We start from the raw sequence: 27,436 nt of genomic DNA, 5'->3' as shown, positions 1-27,436 counted from the left end.
ATACCTAAAACTCGCATAGATCCCCATAGATCCCCTCTATTTGTCGAGTTAGCGCCCCTGTAAGATCATGCATTTTCGGACACTAGAACGAAATCTTCCTGCGGATATCGCGGTTTCGGTGATGATTTAAGGAGAAATTGACTGTTCTTAGAGATGTATGGGACAGAAATGAGTTCATACTTCATGAATACATGAATATATTATGATATGGGCGGGCTTCTAAGTCAAAACAATAACAAACTCAACTGCATCTCTACCGTGTATCGCGTAGTGCATTGCCTAGTGTATTTCGTAGTGTATTTTAGCGGAGACATTATTTCCCATTATTTCCGCACTTTGGCCACGCCAAACGTCTTTTTTATTCGTGGAAGTTAATCTGCTCTGTAAATTTTATTCTACACAGGAAGAATCCATACTAGGTATTGCAATATTTCATGTCTATTGGTGTTTTTGTGTACAGGAGCGCACCAGACAGTGAGACGTGGAGATGTGTTCAGTGCTGGTGCTGTCAGTAGACTGAATCTGATTGGCCATAGCGATCACTAATATGGGTCGGGATCACGTGATATGACGTCACCGCGGTATCCTCCTTGCACCATCTCCAGATAATCAGCCGAGTCAGCTGTCCGAGGTGATTTGATGTTGAGCAGATTTTTGTTTATTTGGGCAGGAATCAAGATTTAATTTATCTCAGACAGGTTCAGAGTTATGCATTTTACTTCAAGCTGTGTGGGACTGCATTTCTTGCCTGAATGAAGTGCAAGAAACTTCAATGCTTTTGACAGCTTTTCGACTAGTTGACAGAATATGAAGAACAATTTTCTTACCCGAAATATTTGCTCCTTCAAAAGTCAACTGAATCCCTCTTCAGGATACACACACAGACCTCTATGTAACAGACACATGTTTCTCCATGTGTGTTTTATCTCTCCATCTCATCTTCCTTGAAACCATGCAGGCTGAATATAACTCAAACTATTAGAATGCCTGAATTTGTAACACCTCAAGCTTTTCACTGCAAGGATGTTTGACTGCAGTCAAATTTCTTCTGAATTTTTTAAAACATGCATTGACTGTCATCTTTCTAACCAGCTGTCACTGTCTCACCGAGTTCTATGATTTGCACCATTGTCTTGCACAGGCTCAGATCACAGGCAAAAGGAATCATTTCAAAATGCATGCTTTACAGCACAGTGTATTTCTCACGAAAAAACCAACATGCTACGATTTGCCAAGGAGGCAAATTGGGCATATCAGTGACCTCTATCATGTTTTTGTTGGCACCTAGTCAGTGGATATTTCCCCAGGTCAAACCAAGCTGCTTCGTCCTTTTACTGTATGGTACAGAGGCTCTCTTGGACAGCCTCTGATAATTCAAGTTCATATTTGAACTGGAAACAACTTCAGTTCTGTTTTTAGTGGCACTGGTGACATTGCTGGAAAGAAAAAATATCTTTCTTGGTGCGTTCCCAGCCCTCCTTCACAGCGGGTGTTCCAGATGCAAGTGCATCCTAGTTAGCAATAGTTTTTCCAGACCTCTGCGACATCCCTGTCCTCCAATCTTAAAACCATGCTGTAACAGAAGGCTAAATCCATTAGGACCATCATAAATTTTTAAGGCTATTACACATGAAAGTTTCTGTCACTTAGTCATCCTGCTGGCATTCATCCTTTCATTATCATCATAGCAGAAGCAGCGATCTTGAAGATATGTGGCTAGGCATCCAGTCAGAGACTCGTCCTCACTGTCACTGGCTTATTTTGCTGTTGCCAAATTTGTACAGTCGGTCTGTAAATCCAATACAGTGCCAATTTTGCGTTGTCCTTGGCCCGACATCAAATTTTTGTTCCTGTGTTGGCAATTAAGGTGTCACTGTCACATGTCCAATGACTGACATTACTGTTTCTCAGACAACAGGCAAGAAATAAGTCACACTTTTTGGCTCACCGTAGGGGAGTCTATACAACACCGCAGTGTCCGTCGTCCGTCGTCGTCCGTCGTCGTCCGTCGTCGTCGTATCCTGTTTCAAAAACAGTGGCACGTTTCTTAACCGCTAAGCCTATGAACTTGTAACTTTGTACACAGGACTCCCTTGGTCAGATGACCTGTGACACTAAATTTCGGTCCGATCTGATTCTTAATTTGGCCACCAGGGGGCCGAATGTAGATATCTAAAAAGTGTGATATCTCGCTTATTAATAACTTGTTTGGAATGAAATTTTTGTGGTAGGTACTCATAGCAAGGGTACATCATATATCATACGGGTTTTTAATTTGACCTACTTTTCAAGGTCACAGAGGTCAAATGGCGTAAATTGGCTGTTTCAGTGTAACTATGGCACGTTTTTCAACCTCCACAGCTATGAACTTGAAACTTAGTACATATAACCCCCTATACCAGATAACCTCTGGTGCTGAATTTCGGTCTGATCTGATTCTCAACTTGGCCACCAGGGGGCCGAATGTGGATACCTAAAAAGTGTGATAATTCGCTTATCAATAACTTGTTTTCAATAAAACTTTCGTGGTGGGTACTAATAGCAAGGATACATCATATATCGTACGGGTTTTTAATTTGACCTACTTTTCAAGGTTGCAGAGGTCAAATGGCATAAATTGGCTGTTTCAGTGTAACTATGGCACGTTTCTCAACCGCCACAGCTATGAACTTGAAACTTGGTACATATAACCCCCTATATCAGATAACGTCTTGTGCTGAATATCGGTCCGATCTGATTCTCAATTTGGCCACCAGGGGGTCGAATGTGGATATCTAAAAAGTGTGATATCTCGCTTGATGACTTGTTTTCGATAAAACTTTTGTGGTAGGTACTCATAGCAAGGATACATCATATATCATATGGGTTTTTAATTTGACCTACTTGTCAAGGTCACAGAGGTCACAACGCAGACACAGATATGGCCGAAATTGCATGTTTCGTGTTTTTCGTGTTGTGGCAATCCAAAGGTCGTGAGTTCAAACCCCGGTCAAGGACGGCCAAAAATATTTTTTTTATTTTCGATGATATTTTTATTGCAGGGACTCTTAGCAATCACACGATATTGATCTTGTTGATGTCATAGACAATTATTGGTTGGATCATAAACTTATATATACTGCCCTGTCTTATTACTTGACATCAATACACATCTAAAAAAAGTCTTCATGCCTGATTGTGTTCACCATATTCACCTGTAAACTAAGCATGATCCTGCCTACTAAAAGATGTATACGGTGAGCACAATGGCCCCTGGCCGTTTCATTTTGAGAGTTTTTCAGTCAATACTTAGCCATGCCAAACCAAACCGCTTTGTTTTTTTCAACAGTAATATGGCATCGGGTCTCTCTTGGACAACCTCAGTGACAGTCACGCCCCTGATCTTGAAACAGGCTGAAAAAGATCTTGAAGCATTTAGAATTGTCATGCAAAGTAATTTGTAGGCCATAACTGAACGCAAGATTCATTGATATCATGCTGAAGGGTACATTTTCTTAATATCTAATCAAGGTAGCCCAGCTACCTAGGCATTTTTTTAAAGACTTCAGTCTCTAGTTTCTTCCCCCTTGTCCTTGTCATTCCTTGGCTTATTTAAATACTGAGGTAAAGTTTAAGTTGACCAGTTGTAAACACATTGTAACATTGTCATCATGTGATTAACACTGCTGGCTACCACGCAATAAGGCCTGAGCTTGATCCCAGGGAGATTCTTCGGCACACCTCCCAAGCCAGCATTGCCAGCTTCGTTCTTCCACTCAGGTCATTCGCATCAAGTCTGCAAATGGTGCTCCAAAGATAGCCGTACCCTTTCGTAAGTCTGCTGTCAGAATGGTGGTAGATGTATCTACTGTCCTCACTCTGTCATTCTCACATCTCCCTTTGGTGCTGTCCTTGGTTACCGCGCTATCTCTTGCCCCAATCTTGTGGCTCCCGCTCGTAACTTCATTACGCATCCCTCTGGTCAACTATACATGGACGGGATCATGGTCTACAGCACAGCCTGGAAAAGGAGTACAGTTCTAATTATATAAAACATGGCAGTATTTCGTGACATTATGAGAACACAATGAGATTAAGTGTCAGCTACTGTCTCTTGGTCAGACACTATCATTTTTGACAGCAAGCAGACCCAGAATGTGACAACATGAGTTCCAAATAATTTGTGACCTTCTTGCATGGTTTATGGTCAACTAGAATCTTTCCTACCATGGTTATGCTCAGAGAACCTGGATTGAAGAAAGGCTTTTGAATCGAGGGAGCAGCATCCCCAGGACTGCCCCTGAAGCAGTTACTACAGGGTCCCAAGAAACCACATGGGAAAGGAGAATAATTGGTGTTTTTGGCAGTCAGCAAAAGACCAAACGACATGAATAATAGACAGCTTGCGCAAATAAATTTGGACACTTTGAAAAGGGGTTTTCACAGGCAGCGCAAATTTACCATGACATAAAAGTCAGGTTTTAAATCAAATCATCACAAAAAGCATTCAAAATATCATGAACATTGGAAGACATGGACAGCTTGAATAAGCTTGTATATTTGTACTTGTATTCCATGGTAAACATACGTTGCCTGTGAAAAGAGTCTTATCAAAATGGCCGAACTTTATTTACGCAGGTTATCTATTGTTCTGTCTCTGACCCGGAGTCATTAATTTCATAATTTTAGAGAAAATCCTTTACAATGACCAACTTTTGGTCACAATGCTTTACAATAAAAGGTCAGAGAGCAGGCACAGGCTTTTAGGGTGAGGGAGTCGGGGGGAGAGTAGAACACCAACAGTTCAGTTACCAGCAGAATAGATCGTATTCAAAAATAAATTTCGGCCATTTTGAAAAGACCCTTTTCACAGGTAGCGCAAGTTTACCACGACATAAAAGTAATGCTTTGAATCAAACCATCACCAAAAGCTTTCAAAATATCATGAAAATTGAAAGACATGGACCACAAGTAAATTGCTTGAATAAGCTTGTATATTTTTCACTTTTATGCCAAGGTAAGCATACCTTATTTCCCAGGCCTACCCCGTAGGTCATGCTGGAAACTTAGCTTTTTATCTCAAACCTGAAGACAAAAAAAAACGTTTTCTGTAGCTTCTGCATTCCCCAACGGCTAGAATATGTTCTTTTTCCCCATTCTCCCCTGCTAGGCCCTGTTCCAGCGAAAATCAATGTCACACATCCTAACAGTCAATGCATGTTGTTAATGCACACAGCAAACACGTGCTTCGCAGTGCATTTCAAGTGGACGCCGAAACATTGTATTCAGTTATCGCACTGGATTGGTCAGTTTCAACATGATTTTCACCATCAAAAATGGTAAAAATCTCCACATAATTCAGTTTACCAGATACAAAATTACACACAGAACAAGAATAACTGGCTCAGGCACTTTGGCGAGTATCATAGAACACAGAATCGAATGTTTTTCTATGAAAAAAAATCGCCGCGCACGTGCGGCCGGAACGCCGCCATCAAAATTTTTGCCAACCGCACAAAATTCCTTTATCGTTGCCCCGATAACGCAAGAAACGCAAAAACATCGGAATATGGATGAGCTAAGATACCTAAGCTATGAACTTACCACTCAAAAAATGTCTTTATGCACGAAATAGAGGTGAAATTAGAGAACTAAACGGAGAATTTTTCGAAACATGAATCAATTGAATGCACGTGGGTCAGACGATCGAGTGATTACGTCATCCATTCTCCAAGCGTCGTCATGAGTGATCATCGTTGCACAGTCTCACTCGACCTACGGACTATGTGAGAATTTCAGCGGGTGCATGTAAAATTCGACGGAAGACCGGGAGATTGGTCATTATCATCAGGTGGATCGGGCGAACTTGCGGAGCAATTTTGCGGCGGCAATTTAAAAAAATCCTGGGTGTTACTGAGACCCTAAATAAAATTATTAACATATCCCATAAAATCATCACTTATTTTAGTTCACCAACGGCACACAGAGATATGAAGCTGACAAAGATCAACGGGTTTGCATTAAGTGTTTCAGCTGAGCGCCAGGCCCTCGGCCGCTTGTTTTAAATAGGAATAAAGTTATGCTGTACAGATGTTTTAATGCTGCCTCGTGTTTTTAACATGCATATCTCACTGGGGATTCAGGTTTGCCACCCAAGGGACAATCAGGTCGTTAGGCTTGACTGGGCACAATCTAGTCTCTCGGACTGACCAATCCAAGGCGCAATCAGGTCGATACTTGATGGAGGCCCCATCCAGTCTTGCAGATTCAAGTCTTAGGATTGGTAGAGGCTTGTTGCAGTCTCGCACACTGACCAAGCCACACTGCAATGTACAATTGAGTCTTGGTGGAGGCACAATCTCCTCTCAAACAGCCAAGTTGCAATCAGGTCTTTAGACTTGGTGGAGACACAACCACCTGGTCTCAGACTGTCCAAGTTGCAATCTAATATGTTCCAGTCTGAGGTACAATCACGTTTTATGCTTGGTTGGGACACAATCTGGTCTCTCACACTGCCCAAGTAGCAATCGAAGGTACAATTTAGGTATTTAGGCTTGATGATTAAAAAACCTGGTCGTTTAGGCTGACCAAGTTTTAGGCTTGGTTGAAACACGACCTGGTCTTTCAGTTGGAATCTTAGGTACTATCACATTTAAGGCTTGGTGGTGGCACAATCTGGCCTCGCGGACTGACCAAGATGCACTCCGGTGTCAACTTGGTGGAGGCCTCATCCAGTCTTGCAGACTGACCAAAGAAAGTTGAAATCTAAGGTATATTCATGTCTTAGGCTTGGTGGAGGCATAATGCAGTCTCGCTGACGGACCAAGTTGAATCAATTCAATCAGGTCTTGAGGGTTGGCAGAGACACATTCCGGTCACTCAGACTGACCAAGGTACAGTCAGGAGTAGGTTTGACGGAGGTCCCATCCAATCTTTCAGATTGACCAGAACAGTTGCAATCAAGGTATAATAAGTCTCGCACACTGACCAAGCCACACTGCAATGTACAATTGAGTCTTGGTGGAGGCACAATCTCCTCTCAAACAGCCAAGTTGCAATACAAGGTGCAATCAGATCTAAACTTGGTGGAGTCCCCATCTTAGGGACAATCAATCAGGTCTTTACTCTTGGTGGATCACAGCCTGGTCTCTCAAACTGACCAAGTTGCAATCTAAGGAACAATAACGTTTGAGACCTGGTTGAGACACAACCTCGTCTAAGCAACAATCAGGTATTTAGGCTTGTTGGGGACACAACCAGGTCTTTCAAACTGACCAATATGTAGTCTACGGTACAATCACGTTTTAGGCTTCGTGGAGTCGCAATCTGGTCTCTCGGACTAACCAGGTTGCAGACTAATGAACAATCAGGCCTTTTGGCTTTTAAAGGACACAATCTCGTCTTTCAGACTGACCAAGTCGCAGTCAAAGGTACAATCAGGTTTTTAGGCTTGATGGAGACGCACTCTGGTCTCTCAGACTGACCAAGTCACAATGAAAGGTACCATTTAGGCTTGATGAATACACAACCTGGTCTCTCAGGCTGACCAAGTTGCAGACTAAGGAACAATCAGGTCTGTAGACTCGGTGGAGTCTGGTCTTGCACAGTCAGATCTTGCAGACTGACCAATACGTACAAGGTGCAATCAGGTCTAGACTAGGTGAAAGCCCCATCAAGCTCAATCCAAGATACATTCAGGTCTTAGGCTTGGTGGAGGTACAATGCAATCTCACAGACTGTCCAAGTTGCAATGCAGTGTATATGGAGGAGGCACAATCGGTTATCTAAGACTGACGAAAGTACAAGGTGCAGTAATGTCTTTAGACTTGATGGGATGGATGCCCCATCTTGTCTCGGAGACTGATCAAAATCTTTGCAATCCACGGTACATGCAGGCCTTCAGGCTGGGTGGAGGCACAATCTGGTCTCCCAGACTGACGAAGTTGCATTCTAAGGTACAGTCAGGTATTTAGGCTTTGCGGAGGCACAACCTGGTCTCTCAGACGGACCATGTTGCAGTTTAAGGTTCATTAGTGCCTTTAGGCCTGGTTGAGACACAACCTGGTCTCTCCAATTGACCATGTTGCAGTTTAAGGTACGATCAGGTCTTAAGACTTGGTGGACACACAACCACCTGGTCTCTCAGACTGTCCAAGTTGCAATCTAATATGTTCCAGTCTAAGGTACAATCACGTTTTATGCTTGGTTGGGACACAATCTGGTCTCTCACACTGCCCAAGTAGCAGTCGAACGTACAATCAGGTCTTTAGGTTTGATGAATACAAAACCTGGTCGTTTGAGGCTTGGTTGAAACACGACCTGGTCTTTCAGTTGAAATCTTAGGTACAATCACATTTAAGGCTTGGTGGAGGCACAATCTGGCCTTGCGGACTGACCAAGATGCACTCGGGTCTCAACTTGGTGGAGGCCTCATCCAGTCTTGCAGACTGACCAAAGAAAGTTGAAATCTAAGGTACATTCATGTCTTAGGCTTGATGGAGGCATGATGCAGTCTCGCTGACGGACCAAGTTGAATCAAGTCAATCAGGTCTTTAGGATTGGCAGAGACACATTCCGGTCACTCAGACTGACCAAGGTACAGTCAGGTGTAGGTTTGATAGAGGTCCCATCCAATCTTTCAGATTGACCAGAACAGTTGCAATCAAGGTATAATCAAGTCAATTAGGTCTTGAGGGTTGACAGAGACACATTCCAGTCACTCAGACTGACCAAAGTACAGTCAGGTGTAGGTTTGACGGAGGTCCCATCCAGTCTTTCAGAATGACCAAAGCAATTTAAGGTATAATCAAGTCTTTAGGCTTAGTGTAGGCTTGCTTGAGACACAATCCAGTCTCTCACTCGGCCCAAGTAGCAATCAAAGGTACAATCATGTTATCAGGCCTGTTGGAGGTGCAATCTCGTCTCTCAGACTGACCAAATTGCAATCTAAGGTACAATCATGTCTTTAGGCTTGCTGGAGGGACAACTCAGTCTCATGAACTGACCATGTTGTGGTCTAAGTTACAGTCTGGTCTTGGGTGTTGTAGAGGTGCAACCTGGTCTCAGATTAAGTTGCAGTGTATTGTAGAATTGAGTCTTTTGGCTTGATGGAGGCATGATATTACGCGATATGAATAAAGACTAGCAAATGCATTTACTTCAATTCTGTACAGAAAGGCCTAGTGTAAATGTACATAAAGTTTTAGATAAAAGCATTTGCTAGTCTTTATTCATATCACCCAATGTTGTAATCCAATGTGCACTTGGGTGCGCTTTGGGGAGGCACAGTCCAGTCTCATGGACTAACCAAGTTGCACTCTGAGGTAAAGTTGGGCTTAGTGGAGGTGCAATCTGGTCTCTCACACTGTCTAATTTGCAATCCAATGTATATTTGGGTCTTCGGGCCTGCAGGAGGCACAATCTGGTCTCTCAGACTGGCAACGTTGCAATCTCAGGTACAATAAGGTCTCTAGGCCTGGAGGCCAAGGTACAATCAGGTCTTTAGGCTTGACGGAAAACAACGGACAATCAGGTTTTTATGCATGCTGGAGACTAAGGTTCAATTAGGTCTTTAGGCATGCTGGAGGCAAAGGTACAATCAGGTATTCAGGCTTGGAGGAGGCACAATCCAGTCTCCTTGAGAATCAATTTGCAATCTAAGGTACAAACTGGCGTAGAGATGAAGGAACAATCTTAGCTTGACCTGGGACCTGTATGCTATCCTGGGTGGAGGCAAGTTACAATCATCCTAGCAGTTCCAAATTTGAATCAAGGTGCATACTGGTCTTTAAGCTTGAAGTCACATTCTGGTCTCAAAAGCTATCAAAGGTCTGTCACCATGGGAGGGGACCAATCAAAGCATAATGTAGTCTTCAAGGCATAATCTAAATCAAGGTACAACCTGGCCTTTGACTAGATCATAAAACACTGTTTCATGCATGTCGACTCTGGATTTCAACTTCAATTCGCGGAGTTCTTGGACTCCACTCTGGGACTTCGTTACATGTACGTGTCGAATAAGATACAGAGGAAATACCTCTGGAAGTACAAAATGTGCTTGAAGTGGCTGCAGCTATAGCTCTGAAGTGAGATAATTCTAAATATTCTGTAGGGGACAAAGATAATTCTGTTTCTCAACAGAGTAAAAGGGAGAAAATAAGATAACCACAGATGTACGCTCCTCAAAATAGTATTTTTATTTGTACAGGGTCTGTACATGGACCACAGATCAAACCGTTAGAAGAATGGCATAATTCAACCTATATATTCTACATTTTTGTTTTCCATCGAATAGCCTAGCGATACACAGACAAATGATATGTACCTACAGTCCAAATCACAATTGACATCTGTCCTTGCGTCAGTGACGCCCCGAGTTGTGCGCCAATGACGCACCAGTGACATGCTTATTTCTCTATGTTTTGCGAAAATTATGCGTGATCTACATGCGACCTACATGCGACCTACGCGCTGGGGAGTGCATCAATGACGCGATTTACGGGATGACAGTTGTAATTTGGACTGTAAGGAATGATACAATGAGTTTTGCCAACCACTCAGATTGAATAGTGAGATTTTTTCAACATTACAAATTGTACAACAGGTAAACCACCTTTTATATCATTTTAGCTTCAACCTTTTCACACGGCACTATACGACATTGAAAATTTCAGGTTGATGCAACTCCTCTTTCTACCAAATGGTTTGGCAAATCTTGTGTTGCAAGCTGGCAGTTTGCCATTTCCAATATAGAGCGGGATTGCTTTTGTAAACGTTTGAATGCCACGCAAAAGCACCGCTGCCCGCTACAGTGTACAACCGTACTGAAATAAACGGTTCTTTTCTTGTAACTACACCACTCTTGAAAATACATCAACTTGGCCCCTTGTAGTGCAAATTTGATGGATACAGATGCAAAATTCGATACATGTATGTACTCAACATGAAATAAGGACCAAATATACAACACAGAGAATTCTAGCTGTACAGTCTACAGGTTTATATACATACACTGGCCAGAAAGGAATAAAAACTCGACATTTTATAAAATGCACACAAAGATTTGTCATGTATGTTTAGGAACCTTACGCACGGTTTGAACAATAAGTTAAAAGACTGCAATGCATACACCAGCTTTTTAAATGTTTGAGAATTTAAAATTCTACATCACACGAGTGCCATCACTTCATAGAACTAGACCCTCCCTCTCCATGCCAGCACCTACATGAAATGTTTGAGCTTTTTAGAAGTTTTTTAGCACATCAGTTTTACGTTTTATCACTTTTGACAACAAAAATGTTCCCCACCAAAGACCGGAAATTCAAAATAGAGATTACTCCTTTGAGCAAAACTCATATACGACCCAGCAGCTTTTTTTTAACAAACCCACAACCCTTGTACATTTCAACTTCCTCGGTCAAGTAAGCACACAAAACACAATTCTTAAGCCCCGCACCATGTTTCCCCCCCAAAACTCCTTATGATTAGGGCATCACAGCATTTGTAGTGGAACCTGTCCCACCCCGAGTAAAGACATGGTCAAATGCATACATCTATCAAGCAGATCGTCGGAGCGGGGACCGTCACCGATGCGTATAACCCAGTTTACAAATTCCTGTCATAAGGGACCCAGATACGAGAAGGCGATTCCCTTTTTGTCTACGAAGACATCCTGACAATACTTTCACAAATATCTGTCCTTGTCTATGCTGGATACAAAGCTCAAAGACCAAACGGTACCGACATTTCAACCCCATTGCCCAATTGTCGTTTTCATTTGATTTCACTCTTTTTTCAATATTGTGCGACGGATTGGTTAACTGCCATTAACAGTCCAACACTCGGTGGGCAGACGACACAAAAACCTGAACAAATCCCCAACAACACTTCCTGGTATATGCAAACACAGTTAAGACATTCATCAGACGAGGTTACAGTTGTTTCACCGGGCTAATTCTGTATTAAGTTAAGAGCTATATAGAGGAATATATGGTGCTAGAAGCAGGAAGCAGAAAATAATGGTGCTAGAAGCAGGAAACAGAAAATACAGTGCTAGAAGCAGGAAGCAGAAGAATATTTTTACAACTCTTTGTGATTACAATGTGTTATATTTGACATGTTTCAAAGGACGATGGCCCACAGAAGTTGTCACTAACACAATTAGCACTAAACTGTAGCCCATTGCATTCTACTTCAATACTAACACACGACGAGTCAAGCTGTGTTTTTACTAGGCAGACCAGTGGTGCTGTGTCAAGACTCAAATGCTCAAATGCTACTGCGCATAGTGTAACAGTTTAGATGAGGGCATTATATTATACGAATATATACAGTGAAAAGCGAGATTAATATCAAAGTGCAGCACTTCCTGTCAAAGCTTTTACAGTTCAAGAGAAGAAAGAAACCATACATGACCATCCTCTAACATGGTCATCTGTGATTTTCTAAGAATTTGGATTAGCAGCATGCATCAAAGCACAAACCATCTCAACATGAACAAAAATGAAACAGCCAACACAGTAAATTTCATAGAAACACTATTCGGGGAAGAGCAATCATTCCTTATCATTTACAACGAAATCATTCCATTCAATGTGCTTGTGCAACCACCTCATTTACCAGTGTGGGAAATTACACTGCTCATAAAACTTTTGTCAGGTTGAAAAATTTGTCATTAGGAATAAAATGTGAGAAACTGTTTCATTAGTGCAAATTCCAAATTTTGGCTATGGATTTCATCAGACTTGCCAACTAAAACGTCAGCTAGAGGCATATACATATACTCAAAATATTATGTCATCTCGACATCTGAATTGCATCCAAAATGAAAAGTGTATCATTAATTCATTACTTAAATTTTAAAACATCAGATTTAAAACAGCTGTTTTGATCCCATAAGAAACCACCTTCAAAACGAAAAATGGTCATGAATTCTGTACAGACAATTTCATAAGAGACAACATTTGATAAAACATTAACACTAACAGACGAAGACCATAATTCACATAATCCAGCCACAACTGTATTATGGCAGTGGTGTCGGGAAAAGATGATCGAAATTTTTTCCCCAACACTGAAATTACACCGATTGTGATTAATCCCAAGAACCTCTGCACTCTGAACAAGGCCAATTGACTTTCCCTTTGAAGTAATACATGTACCTGGATTTAGGGAATCGAAATGGACTTGATCGCTTCTAGGAATTGGTGCACGGCCTAGGGCATCTTCATACATGCAAGGATCAACAACACCAGTATGACTGCCCTCCTCCAAAGATGACTTGGGACAGAGCATAGTTTGATAATAAGCACACCATATGGATAAATTCAAAAAACGACATACTTGAAGTAATACGTTTTCGATAAATATGATAATGATAATTTGCGAGAAGACAACGCCCCTCCAGTTCTTGCATATATGGCAGTGATCAATTATAACAATGGTAGTTCCATGAAATGACGGCCTCAACCTGTACCAGCTGCCACCTGGTGGCAGGTACACAAACAAATTGTACGCAGTTTCAATTTTATAAGTTTGAAAGTAAGTTGTTAATGTTTACGGATACATGCATACACAGGGCACCGTGATAACTTGTGTAACATTGTTTAAACACCCGTCACAATAGAAGAAATACACTTCATGTAATTTATGATACAATATGAAGACTACAGTATTTTGACATTGATTTCCACATGATATGTAACATTTGAAACAAGATGGCCGGATTCGAGAAAATGTCTAGTACACAGCAGAGGACAACACACAGGAACTGACCACATGATTTACGGTTATACATTTCTACAATAATGAGATACACTTGGCATTTATTCAACAGGTACTGTTTCATCCTTGCCCCCCCCCCCCTCCCCACCCTTCTTCCCTGATGTTTAGGATCGGACACTTTTCATAACTGAAGAAATCAGTTACACGCCTAAGAACTCCCCTTCCCCCTAGGCTTTTCATGAATAATAGCCCCAGTACAATCACAAAGCCTATCTGACCAGCTGTTTTCTACACTGCAGAGGCTAAACTTGTACCCGAGCTATAATTGTATCACTTTACCTTACTTTTCATATTTTCAAGACAGTGGGGAACAGAGAAAACACAGGGGAGTTATCCTGTTATCTAAGAACTGACAAACATTACAAACTAGAAAGTCCAGTCCTATGAGATGAGACCTCAAATCAGATATCCAGGCCAGTACGCATCGAAGCCCACACTCATATTTTTCTGTCGAGTCAGAAATGCCCTAGACGAGTCTATCTTTTGATGCAGTGAGCAAAACACCTATTGATAGTCCAGTAAAAATAGCCTTGAGGACATTTTATATCATGAGTCTGGGATTAGGGCTAAGAAGACTTATGTAGGCTATTCGCCCGGACCCTGTTGAAGCAAGGCGAGGCGTATCTCAGTTATAAATAATGATGTAACAACTTTTGCACCAATATTACGCTATACATAACAGCACATAAGTCGGTCTGTTTCAGGCAAACCTGATCATACACTCTTCAAAAATTGACGATTATAGGGTGTTGCAAAAAAACTGACCAAAAATTGCCTTTTTCTCATAACCCTAGTCAGAATGTAATTTGAAGACTATTTGATCCATTTTGAATGAAACAAGTCTAAACATGACAAACATAACACAGATACAGTCGAAATTTATCCCAACGCAGCCAAGAAAGTGAATAATTAACGTTATTTACATTTTATACATCGAATCAGGAATGTACTAAAGCACATGGGCGGGAGCACCGCATATCTTGGAGACAGTTAAAGCTAGAATGGCCTACTGTAGCTTAGATACAAATAATTTGACGTAATTAAAGGTAGATCGGTCTACTGTGGCCAAGATGCAAATAATTTGCTGCAGCACTGTTAAAGTGTAAAATAGCCCAAACAAAGTGTAAACAGGCTTTGCAATGTGTAAAATTTCCCCCAAATGTGTAAGTAGGTTAATTTTCGATCACATATTTTGAACGGAAAGCAATCTTGTACCTTTGCGCATGAAGCAATTTTCAAAACAATCTATTTGCAGCTGAACACATTTGCAAAAGCACATTATCAAAAGCACTCGGAATCGATCTGTGGTTAGACCTTTGTCATCTATGTATTACAACTGGGGAGAACTTACAAACGCACTTGTTCAAAAACGATTTGACTCGTTTGACCTTTAAAGGTCAGGAATAGGCGCCAAATGCTCCAAACAAGGTGCAATAATCCATTAGGTACAACTGGAACAACAAAGGTGGCAAAAATTCATCCTTTCTCTCGTCCCAGTTTGATGTTTTGATGTTCGACGCATTATAAATAAGATTTTATCTAAAAATGCACATTTCAAAATATTTTAGGAGACTTTAAACCAAAACCATTTCAAAGATTGCGAAGTTTAGACTTATAGCATTTTGTATTTTTCTTGAAACAACTGAGTAGTCAATGTGATGTTTTAACACAGAGAAGCAACATGTCTTGACAAGTCAGAAAAAAAGATGAAACCATACATAACAAATTTGATAAAATAGAAGTAATACAGACTAGATGAGAAGTGCTTTGGTGCAAGGGGCCCACAAGATATTTTTTATTGAGGTGTTTGTCAGTTTAGACGGTTTCCATGGCAACTGGTGGAATAAATAGATGTGACATGGTCTGAGATCCGGGTGGCAATGTCACTTGTAGGGTGATTACAGAGGGGGTATGACAGTGCATGTCCATTGGGGGGGGATGCGATCCACGGGACACCCAAAGGCGCTGGCCGAAAAATGGCTGCAGCAGCGTAAGTGTTAAGCTGTTTTGAAAATGTACCGCGAGTCTAAATGAGATAACCTTTATCATCGCACTTAATAATCCATATCTAGCCGGAAAGGAAGAGCCACATTTGAATTCTATATATCTAATAATGACATGTAATTTTAGAACAATGCTGGTTTCACCAGGATGTTGAAGTACATGTACCATTCATAGAAATCATCAAAGGGACACACCATTTATATTCAATTTTGATCCAGGAAAATAGAAATGCAGTTGTACACAATGCTGTAGGGCAGTTATCTTGCATGCTAATTTGCTCAAACTTGGTATGTATCTGTCTACACAATGGCAAATTAAAACTTTTTATTCAGTAAGTATTACGCAATCGGAATTTTCCAATTCAATTACAAATTCAAATTTTCAACCAAAGGCATTTTCCTTTAACACAACCAGGAAAGTCTGACACTGTTTGGGTTTTTCGTGGAAAATCTGATGATTCACGTGGAAGCTTCCTGAATCACTGTCGGTCATGACAAATAGATAGAAACCAGCCAAATGTACTAAACCACTGAATCATAGATAATGATGTCTGGAACAATTCGAGCATGTCTAAGTTTCTCAATTCTTTCTAAAAAAATACTACTTTTTAAATTTTTTTTCACAAGATTTTGATTGTTCATCATTTGATATATTAACATTGGTTCAAAATGGTGCACCCGCGCATCTGTCTGAAATCCCTTCAGCTAGAGTGACTTGGATACCATCACATCTGAAACACACTTGAAAATGTCCCCGAAGTGCAAAGGGTTAAAAACAATCAACCTGCTGACACAGCGATTCATTTGCACACAGATTGTGAGCAATCAAAACACACCAATTTCCATCTATATTTACGTAGGAGATGCGTAAAAATCAATATAGAGTACTCACAATTAGATTTCTAATTCACAGACAGATGCAGGAAGTCAGCGAAGAATCAGTCGGAGAGAAATAATGTATCTGTGATCTAGACGCACCAGGCTCACGAGTGCCAACAACTCTGTAATGATCTGGGGTTCTACCTGCTGCAGTGGAACTTAAGTCCACGGTAAATGTTTAATAGCCACATCATTTGGGGGCTCTTGAAACAAACTACAGTAGAACCTCTCTATTAAGGACACCCTTGGGACTAACAAGTGCCGTCCTTAATTTTTAATTTAATTTAACCGTGCTATTGTATCGACAGCCTCCCACACGATAGAAACTGATTTCATGCTGCTATGACACATCATGGTTAAAGAAAAGCTATACCATACACCTTTTTTCGAAAAAAGTCATTTTACTGAAAATGGGAGCTTTTTTTCAACCCCAAGCTATCGTGACCAGACAATAACGAGGCTTCTAAGGATTAGTCATCCAGAAAATAACGAATACCGAGCGGTCTGATAGCGCAACGCGTCATGGTGAAGAAATCAATAAACAAGGAACGTACACTTGTTGCCGGGTATAAAGAGATCTTGTGATGCAAGTCAACGCTAGCAGACCTGGGTGTCAAATAGCCGCTAAGTGATAGCGGACGCTAACGAAGTGGAAATTTAACAAATCATGAGATTTACTGATGTTGGGGTAGTGTGTGAGCTGTTGTCATGGTCGGGAGCTCCTAGGGTTGAACCTCTTTTAAGTTTTATTATCCCTCATTTCCAAATCTCATATTTGGTACTCTGGTTAGGGCCCCTGTTTGACAAATTTCTGCATCTGCTACTGCATCAGTCTGATGTTGGTTAAGTACGAGGTGGTATAAAAGACTAAGAATCAGGCAGGATAAACATAAAGAAACGGAAAGTGGAATTACACCTTGATTATTTCATCCAATCTCCAATATCTGACGAAGAAAACACCGCTTTCAATCAACATAGCCAATATTATGTCACCCATTCCCTCCCAGACGGCTGCAATATGTCAGAGTTTTGATTAACATGGTAACAGAGCATCGATGGAGCTTGTTGTTATGTCGACAAAAGCATGTATGCTGTCAACAATACACAATATGCATTGATTGTGTTCTAAAAGTAACTGTTTTTTTACCGTTACCAAGCGTGCCGTTATTGATCGAAACACGTTACCAGTGGGTTAACCTTTGCTATTTTCTTAAAAGCAGAACCCAAATGAACACGTCAACAGAATACTTCTCCATCATGTATAATACCGGGTAACTTATGTTCTGTTAAAGGTCTATGCCATTCATTAAAGATTTAAAATTTGTTATTGAATTTGAAATTTTCCAATTGCTATATATACTTAATGGACATAAATTTCAGCATTGCTTTGGTGTGGACAGAGATATATAAATTCTATAAATACCAAGTTTCAGCAAATTCATTTGCATAATAACTGCACTACGACATTGTGTATAACTGCATTTCTATTTTCCCAGACAGCTGTGACCAGTAATTACAAATGGCGTACCCCATTAAAGGCTATATACTACAATTAATTGTTAAACGTTTTATAATTTGAACATGATTTGTCTATTGTTTTCGACATATGACATTTTTCTAACGGTTACATTCGGTGATTTTGATTAGGACATGTTGCATCATCCGTACAAAAGCACAATTTTCACTGCAGAAATCTGATAAAACGTAAAAGCACATCAAATAAGAAACGTAACGATTATCTAACACATTACTCCTATGAGGACTTTGAAACAGCACCGGTTGGCAGAAGTTTGAAAGAAAAATTTCCAATTTTTTTACCTGGTTACGTAAGCGTATGAAAGTATGCCCTGGTTACTTATAAGTTTACTTATCAATGCTCAAGCGTAAATGGATGCAAAATCTGGACATTTTGTTCTGACCTCTGCCGACAGTTTTTTGATTCAAAAGCCTCAAAGGAGTATTGCTGGTAGGATGATTTACCGACTGAACACCACACTGGCATCCTCTCAAACGTTGCCAAAGATATCTTAAGCGGGCTAAAACTATGCGTAATAACGTAACTGAACACTGGTACTGAGAAAGAGCGAAATTCATGTGTTAAGAAATGTACAAATTGTTCTTTAAGAACTTCCCTTTTAAAAGGATCATCAGTGATAGAAATTAAAACACAATTTCGATAAATTAGCTCAAATAATGGTCAGCATTAGACATGTTAGAATTTCAAGGTAAAATGCAATATGGCAAAAATTCAGAAATCAAAATGAAAAATTATAATCATAAACCGCCTAAAAGTGAATTAAGTAAACACAAAGAGAAATTTCCCTTCACTTTTTAGAATATCTGGACCAAGCACGAGGACACTTTAAAAGATTGTCCTTATGAAACATACATCAAACAATTCGACAGCAAACAAATACACAATGGTAATGATGAATTTTCATTCCGATAAAGACTGAACACAAAAAAGCTGGCTACCGTCCTTGAAATAGAACTACATGTAATCCCACTGGGCAGACTACATGTAATCCTCCTAGTCCGGACTATATGTAATCAGACTGGACAGGACTACATGTAATCCTACTGGGCAGACTATGTGTAATCCTACTGGACAGACTACATGTAATCCTACTGGGCCGGACTACATGTAATCTCACTGGTCAGACTACGTGTAATCCTACTGGTCCGGACTATATGTAATCAGACTGGTCAGGACTACATGTAATCCTACTGGGCAGACTACGTGTAATCCTACTGGTCGGGACTACATGTAACCACACTGGTCAAAACTACATGTAATCCTACTGATCAGAACTAAATGTCATTACACTGGTCACGTCTGTTGTAGCAGCCCCCAGCTTTGAAAAGTAGCCATTTGAAAAGTTCTTCAAAAAGCTATGATACTATACATGTATCTGGATATAAAAAGTTGGGACCAACTAAACTAGCCCTAATAATATCTAACAAACATGATTACACAAATGAAAATACCCTTTGTTTTATGGGGTAATCTCATTACCGGCGACGTAACCCTATAGGTATGGACTTCACTCTTGGCTAGTGTCCGCCGATGTGGGATCTTTTACTCACCCTGGTATAGACACTCAGGTACAAGGGCCCACGAAGCAAACTAAAGGCGATATGATTTTGCAAGCACGACACTGAAAGCAACGTCATTCAGTTTAAACACCTTCCCGCTTTTTTCACCAAGTCTGAGATCAGAATTGTCAATAAGTATGTACCTGTAGAAAACAAATGCATGGCCAACGCCGTCAACAAAAGATGAGCGAGTACAAGTAGACAGCTATGTAATGTTTGGAATAGCCTGGTACCTGATCAAATCACTAGATGACAGCACATAATGAGTCATGCCCACCATTTTTGAACTTTTCTTGAACCATCACCTTTCTTCCTTTTTCATCTGAACTACAGACAAAGTGGATAACACATTGTTCCAAATTGGCAGGCATGAGTGATTCACTCATTTCGTCCTTTCATCTGGTGAGTATTTCGGGTACTAAACTATCTTTGGAATGACTAAAACTTTCCACAGAAGAGGAAAAAATTCAATCAAGGTAAAGGGGGTGTCAAGGCTAACTCATGTGCTGTCTAATTCAATTCAAAACTAATATCCCTACACAAAAAACTTCTGAATTTTGAAAATATCGGAATTAAATATCACTAAAAGAGTATGAATAACTTGACAATATTAGGAACAGCGACAGACCCTGCATCCCCATTGCCCCTCTCCATGTAGTGCCAACGTCAACAAGAATAACCCCATCACGCCGAATACCTAGGAAACAATTCTCAAGGCATCCATTCCCCGCCTCCCCAAGGTTAAATTCCCTCTCCATAACATGCGTGGGTATCACAAATCTCAACACACCTGCTGCCTTATAAACGACACCAGACGACACCGTCTGCTAAATGGTGCGCCCCCTCTCATCAGTCTTTGGACTCGCGGCGCATGCGTTTGCGTATACCGGCATAGTCGTAAGATTCTGAGCTTCGCTTGCTGTGGATTGAATGCTTGACGCTGACCTGGCTTTGCGCGGTAAGTTGCAGCTTGATTGCACTTGAGTTGAACTTGGCCGACGACGTCAACAGCTTCCGCAAACCCTTCATTTTCTGACTCTTGAACACGACTTTTTGAATTTCCAACTTGCTGATGTCAATTTCGACGAAATCCGATTGTCCAAGGGAATGGCGGCATAGTGCCATATCAGCCGGGCTGTCAGCTTTCAGCATAGAGTCCATTGTCATGCCAGGGAACGGGCTCCCATTGGCTTTTGAACTCAGAAGCTCAGATATATCGACTGCCACTGTTTTTGGCACCGATGTGAAAGGCTCGCCACTACCTAACAAGTATTCTGGATTGAGAATCGACTCCCCGCACGCCTGTGCCAGGGCGACAATGTTTGGGTTCCTTGCCTCGTTCTGAGATTCTGTACCCACTTTGGATTCTAACTCCTGTATAGTAGGATTGATATGATCGTCGTCCCCGCCGCCATTCAGACCGTTACCGTCAGTATGGTCGAGACCGTGCTTTTTACCGTTCTTACCGTTGGTCAGTTTTTGCACCGGTTCGTCCTCCTCTGTCTCGCTATCACTGTCTTCCTCTACCCCGCCTTCACACTCAATCACAATACGCGACCGCACCTTCGGATCAAACTTCGATAGAGAATACGCAAACTGCTTCGCCCATCCAATATGTAACACCGGCGTCGAGCTGCCTTCCTCCCACTCGCATATACCATCATAGAACCGCAAGAGAAGGGCGTAGCACTCGGGATCTTGCAGAAACGGCACACGCTCCAAGCACGGCTTAAACTGCACCCCATCGTTTGACATGAGTTTGACAACATGTGGTATGAGTTCGTTTGCAATCTCGAGGAATTCTTTGTAGATTTCTTCATCCTCACGATTGTAGTTATAACTAGAAATGACAAAAATACAACTTTAGTAGGCTAGAGCTGAGCTACATTGTAAAAGGGTAAATCTTACTAGGAACTGGTCGTCAAAAGATGACTTGGCAAAGAAATTTCTTAATCTGTGGTAAAATTTGATTGCCTTTGAATATAGACTTTCGAGCCAAAATGGTGGTGCCTACAGAGCAAACCTGGGTAGTCAACCCTGAAAGCACCAGAATAACAAAACTTTCCAGTGCTACCTACCCACTAATAACTGACGATGCCTCCGCCCAAAACTTCAATGCATCCCTATACAGGCCTTTCCTGTATAAATAACTCCCAAAGTACGTGTACGGGTACACGTGCCGGTTGCTATAGACTGCCTTGGCTGTATCCACTGCCTCCTTGAACAACGTGGCCGGTGGAGGACGTCCGGGTGTAGCGATAATCTCTTCGAGGTCGCCCAGGTTGCCGAGGGCCATTGGATACCTGAAAGGTAGAATAAAAAATAATAGAGACTTTCGGCAAGATCTAAATTACGTACCCATATCATTGTTATTTATGGCGTTTTCACATCTTGCACAATCCTAATGCGTGATATGCGATAGGGACACTGAATTTTATGTGTAAATGATACTTGATTCAAAAGTAACATGGAAGACTTATTGTGCAGGATGTGAATGTCACACATAAACTCCAAAGGTATTCATAATACTTGCGTGAATTGTTAATTTGCTGAAAGCCTCTACTATCTCTGTTTTGGACTCTCCTTCAACTCTTGCCAGCCCAATTCAAAATTTATAAGTCTATTAGTTTTTTTTGTATCCCATATTAGTTTCCCTGCCAAGACTTTTCACACATGTCATAATAGTTGTGCGGGATGCTGAATGTCCCTTAGATTCTGCCCACAAATGATCTGACTTTGCAAAATGGTAGAGCCATCATCTTGAAAGACTGTTAAGAGAAGGTTGAGATGTACTTAGATGACTCATCCAAGATAACTTGAATCAAACAATTCAAGTTTACTCACAGTTTTAGATGATTCTTGTCATAGAGTAGCCACAGTAGTTCCTGAAAACAAAAGAAGTCGCAAGTCGTAAGTTAGTAATGAGCTGAATCCATCATCACCAAAATGTGAGGTCCTGGGTTTGATTCCAGGTCGGTCCTGGTACATTCATATGATAGACTGGGCGACTCTCTCAGACAGCATGGAATATCATCAGCACCTGTCGGCTCTGAGGTCCCAGGTATGATTCCCGGTCAGTTTTGTATCTCTATCCCTATTGTGATTGTTGATAGATCCATTTGGCAAGACGTCCATTGTGGCTTTAACAGTCAGAAACTTACCTGCTGAAGACTCGCCATCTCGACGCTATCCATACTGGCATTGATTGAAGGGTTGATCCCAGATACCATTGATGCTACCTCCATGTAGCGGGTACATTTGACGGGGTAGCTATTCAGGTATAACCATCGTCTTTCGTCAACTCCACAGCTGACAGGCTGTCCTCGCTTGTCTTCATTACCTTTCCCTGAAAAAAATTACAAATTATTTAGGAAACTTTCAAACCCAACAGATTTTTGCTTGGTCACAACCAAACAATTTTCTGTTGTCTGGAAATTGTCCATAAGGACAGGCAGCCATGCTCTGGATATAATTGGTCATGGAACTGAATTGGCAACATTCAGTGCGTCAAGAATTGATAAACACTAGTCTTTATTAATTTTTGGTGCGTGCAACCTACTTCAGTCTGTGTTTGGATCAGATACTGAGAAACCTGTGGTGGACACACAAGCGGTCCCTGATATGTTGGACAGGACGTCCAATTTAAAATATATAAGATATAGTGTTGAGGAATGGGAAATAAAATTTATATCTGAATTGTCTTCCCTAACTCACCATGCCATGTGACCTCAGCTGTATCCTCTCCATTCTTGCCGAAGATAACCCACGCATGGTCCTCTGACAACGCCAAATGAACGTCATTGAACCCCAGCACCTGGCAAGCTGCTACTACACCGAACGCTACGCCAAAACAATCAAGTTTGTTACCTGTAATGAAAATGAACCAGATGAAGACAAGGCCAATGGGACAGCACATCCAATCAAAAATACCAGATGGAGACAATGCCAATGGGACAGCACATCCACTAAAAGCTACCAGATGGAGACAATGCCAATGGGACGGCACATTCACTCAACAATACCAGATGGAGACAATGCTAATGGGATGGCACATCCACTCAACAATACCAGATGGAGACAATGCTAATGGGATGGCACATCCACTCAAAAATACCAGATGGAGACAATGCCAATGGGATGGCACATCCACTCAACAATACCAGATGGAGACAATGCCAATGGGATGGCACATCCACTCAACAATACCAGATGGAGACAATGCTAATGGGATGGCACACCCACTCAACAATACCAGATGGAGACAATGCTAATGGGATGGCACATTCACTCAACAATACCAGATGGAGACAATGCTAATGGGATGGCACATCCACTCAAAAATACCAGATGGAGACAATGCCAATGGGATGGCACATCCACTCAACAATACCAGATGGAGACAATGCTAATGGGACGGCACATCCACTCAACAATACCAGATGGAGACAATGCCAATGGGATGGCACACCCACTCAACAATACCAGATGGAGACAATGCCAATGGGATGGCACATCCACTCAACAATACCAGATGGAGACAATGCCAATGGGATGGCACATTCACTCAACAATACCAGATGGAGACAATGCTAATGGGACGGCACATCCACTCAACAATACCAGATGGAGACAATGCCAATGGGATGGCACATTCACTCAACAATACCAGATGGAGACAATGCCAATGGGACAGCACATCCACTCAAAAATACCAGATGGAGACAATGCCAATGGGACAGCACATCCACTCAACAATACCAGATGGAGACAATGCCAATGGAACGGCACATCCACTCAACAACACCAGATGGTGACAATGCCAATGGGACAGCACATCCACTCAACAATACCAGATGGAGACAATGCCAATGGGACAGCACACCCACTCAACAATACCAGATGGAGACAATGCCAATGGGACAGCACACCCACTCAACAATACCAGATGGAGACAATGCCAATGGGATGGCACATTCACTCAACAATACCAGATGGAGACAATGCCAATGGGATGGCACATCCACTCAGAAATACAAGATGGAGACAATGTCAATGGGACAGCACATCCACTCAACAATACCAGATGGAGACAATGGGACGGCACATCCACTCAACAACACTAGATGGAGACAACGCCAATGGAACAGCACATCCACTCAAAAATACCAGATGAAGACAACGCCAATGGGACGGCACACCCACTCAACAATACCAGATGAAGACAATGCCAATGGGACAACATTTGACAAGATAAAATCTAGTACCATCAATTTACAAGTATAGAAAAAGAACTTTTTGTACCCGGAATGCTTGGAGTTGGACAATTATCAAAATCGGTAACCAAAACAGTAATAATGACTCAATCCTGTGACTTCCAGTGACACACAACATCATTCTCCATGAATTGGCTCAAGGCCAAACAGCTGAGTAATCAATTTAATCACACTCCGAACCAATAATCTAACCACCTGGACATGTAAGCCCACATAACAATCTCTGGCTGTGATATACCAAATGAAATTGAACTGTGCATTGTTGCTTCAGAACACCTTGGATTTGGAGCTATGAATATACAATGGAACATCCCTTTAGGCTTCGGAGATACCTTTGAGCAAACACTCAGTGAATATCAATACCTCACCTATCACAGCTACTTTCAGCCAATGTGTGTATCTCAATCCACAATAGCCACTTCAAGAGACCATCAAACCAACGCCACTGCAATTAGCCAGCCTAATTATCGTAATCCACAATTTTATAACCAGTAATAATTGGCCAGTCTGATTGTACACTCAACATTTCAATAGATCACCTATTTAAAACCATTTCAATAGGCCAACAAACCAAAACCTGGGCAATTAGCCAGTCTGATTATCTTCATCCTCATTTTAACCATTTCAGCATCTAACTAAACAGCTTATGCCACAGCTCCAATACAATGGGCCAGTCTGATTATCTCAATCAACACTGGACATTTCAATAGATCACCTCTTACCCACTGTCTGTATCTAATCCTCAGTAAACAATTCTGATCACCCATCCACAGCCAGTGTCTCCCAATAAACATTTCTGTAGACCAATATGATCATCTCGAATACATTTTCAAGGCATAAACCACATGTCATCATCATCATCATCAATGAGAGTTGCTGAAGGTGTAACCCTCAATGGTCTCATGGGTCTTCCACTCATAAGTATTTAATAGAGCATGGTGAAAAATTGATAGATGTCACAGTAAAGAATAAATCAAATCAATTTGTTCAGTATAATTCAGTCATAATTCATTAATTGATGAATCGGACCAGGTTCTGTTGAGCCTGCTGTAGAGACTGCGATTTATTGATCTCCGCATTCAACATTTTCAACAAGGAAGTGATACTCAGGAGGTTGAAAAGATGTTCGAAAATCATTAACCAACGCCATCGGCTTTGACGAATGCCCCAAAAAATGCTTAGACTTGCGAGCCAAGAGATTCCCCCAGTTTTAACGTCCCCCTCTGTTGGTTACCAGGTTAGTATTTAGCCCACTAACGCTCAAACCGCCAAGTAAAATAGACCCCACATGCAGGTGCTCTTTCCACAATTCCAGGAATCCAGGTGGAACAGGTTGAAGGGGGTGGGGCACACAACTCGTCAAGAGCAATCATACTTTCGAAGAACCCTCTACTCCATTCAATCAATGAACACCATTCAACAATGAGATAATACATCAACACTGACCATAAAAACAAACACCAGATACCAATAATTGAATGACAATAGCTAAAAAGTGGTTAAAACAGTTCTGATACACATAAGTTATACCAGCACATCATCTCATGTCCATGGTAACAAGAATTTCGTACTGCGCAATATCTCATTAGAATATGATAATTGCACTGCGAACCCATTTATTCCAAGTATCAAGTCAATGTTTACACCATTGACACAGCAAGAAAACGCTGCCCACGCAAAATCTAGCCATTGTCATCTGGTGGGATTGGGTCAAAAGTGACCTACAATCATAATACAACAATAAAATACAACAATTCCAGAAATGAGATTGTGATAAATGTGCAAATATTGCTTCAGAAATTGAAGGTACCACGTGTGAAAAAGATGACTGGTGATTGGGTTCGGTTTCAGCCTTTCAGTACTCACCAGTCAAATAACTGTAAAGCGACTGTAAATGGGCCTTGTCCTTGTAATAACTCCGCGTTAAGTTGCTCCAGATAACATCAGACACCCTTTTCACTAGCTCTCTTGTTGCGTAACCACTCTTGTAACGCGTAAGATCCACCGCCCCTTTGATTTGACTCACGAATTTTGAGTAAAGAGCCTCCACTGTCACAATTTCTATGACCGGGAAAATCGGTTCCAAACTTTTCGAGCTGTCAACGTCTTGTGGGAAGGCGCGATTGACTGTCAACGTATTTTCGATACATCCTACGATTATTGACAGCAGTGCCAAGTTAGGGTCATCGGTATTTTCGAGCTGGTATTTGAATAAACGGATGACAGCTTCGCTGTCTTGAAGAGGAAAATACTGTTGCTCGCGATCTCGAAAACCCGCCATCTTGAAATTGAACTTTTCTGGTGTGACGTCATTGATAGTCCTGAATTTTTGTACACAAAACCAACGTAAAGTACACATAAACTTATTTGTTCCACTATTTGAGGATGAAAAAGCAAAGTTTTTTACTAAATAGTAGCAGCAAA

The 27,436-nt window shown here is 41.3% G+C and overlaps 1 protein-coding gene across 1 annotated transcript; it reads right to left on the bottom strand.

Annotated features, from left to right (window-relative positions):
- Positions 1–10,152: 10,152 nt before the first annotated feature.
- On the bottom strand, positions 10,153–27,293 carry LOC135485651 (menin-like). Its single transcript, XM_064767942.1, has 6 exons — positions 26,879–27,293; positions 23,454–23,606; positions 22,901–23,085; positions 22,584–22,624; positions 21,818–22,042; positions 10,153–21,579 (listed from the first exon to the last, which is right to left on the bottom strand). The coding sequence occupies exons 1-6, from the start codon at positions 27,291–27,293 to the stop codon at positions 20,589–20,591; spliced, it is 2,010 nt and encodes a 669-aa protein (XP_064624012.1). The 3' UTR covers positions 10,153–20,588.
- Between the last annotated feature and the right edge of the window lie 143 nt (positions 27,294–27,436).

Source organism: Lineus longissimus, chromosome 3 (assembly GCF_910592395.1).
Source record: "Lineus longissimus chromosome 3, tnLinLong1.2, whole genome shotgun sequence".
NCBI classification, from domain to species: Eukaryota; Metazoa; Nemertea; class Pilidiophora; order Heteronemertea; family Lineidae; genus Lineus; species Lineus longissimus.
Note: the sequence above shows the minus strand (reverse complement) of the source record. Positions and strands in the feature narration are given on the sequence as shown.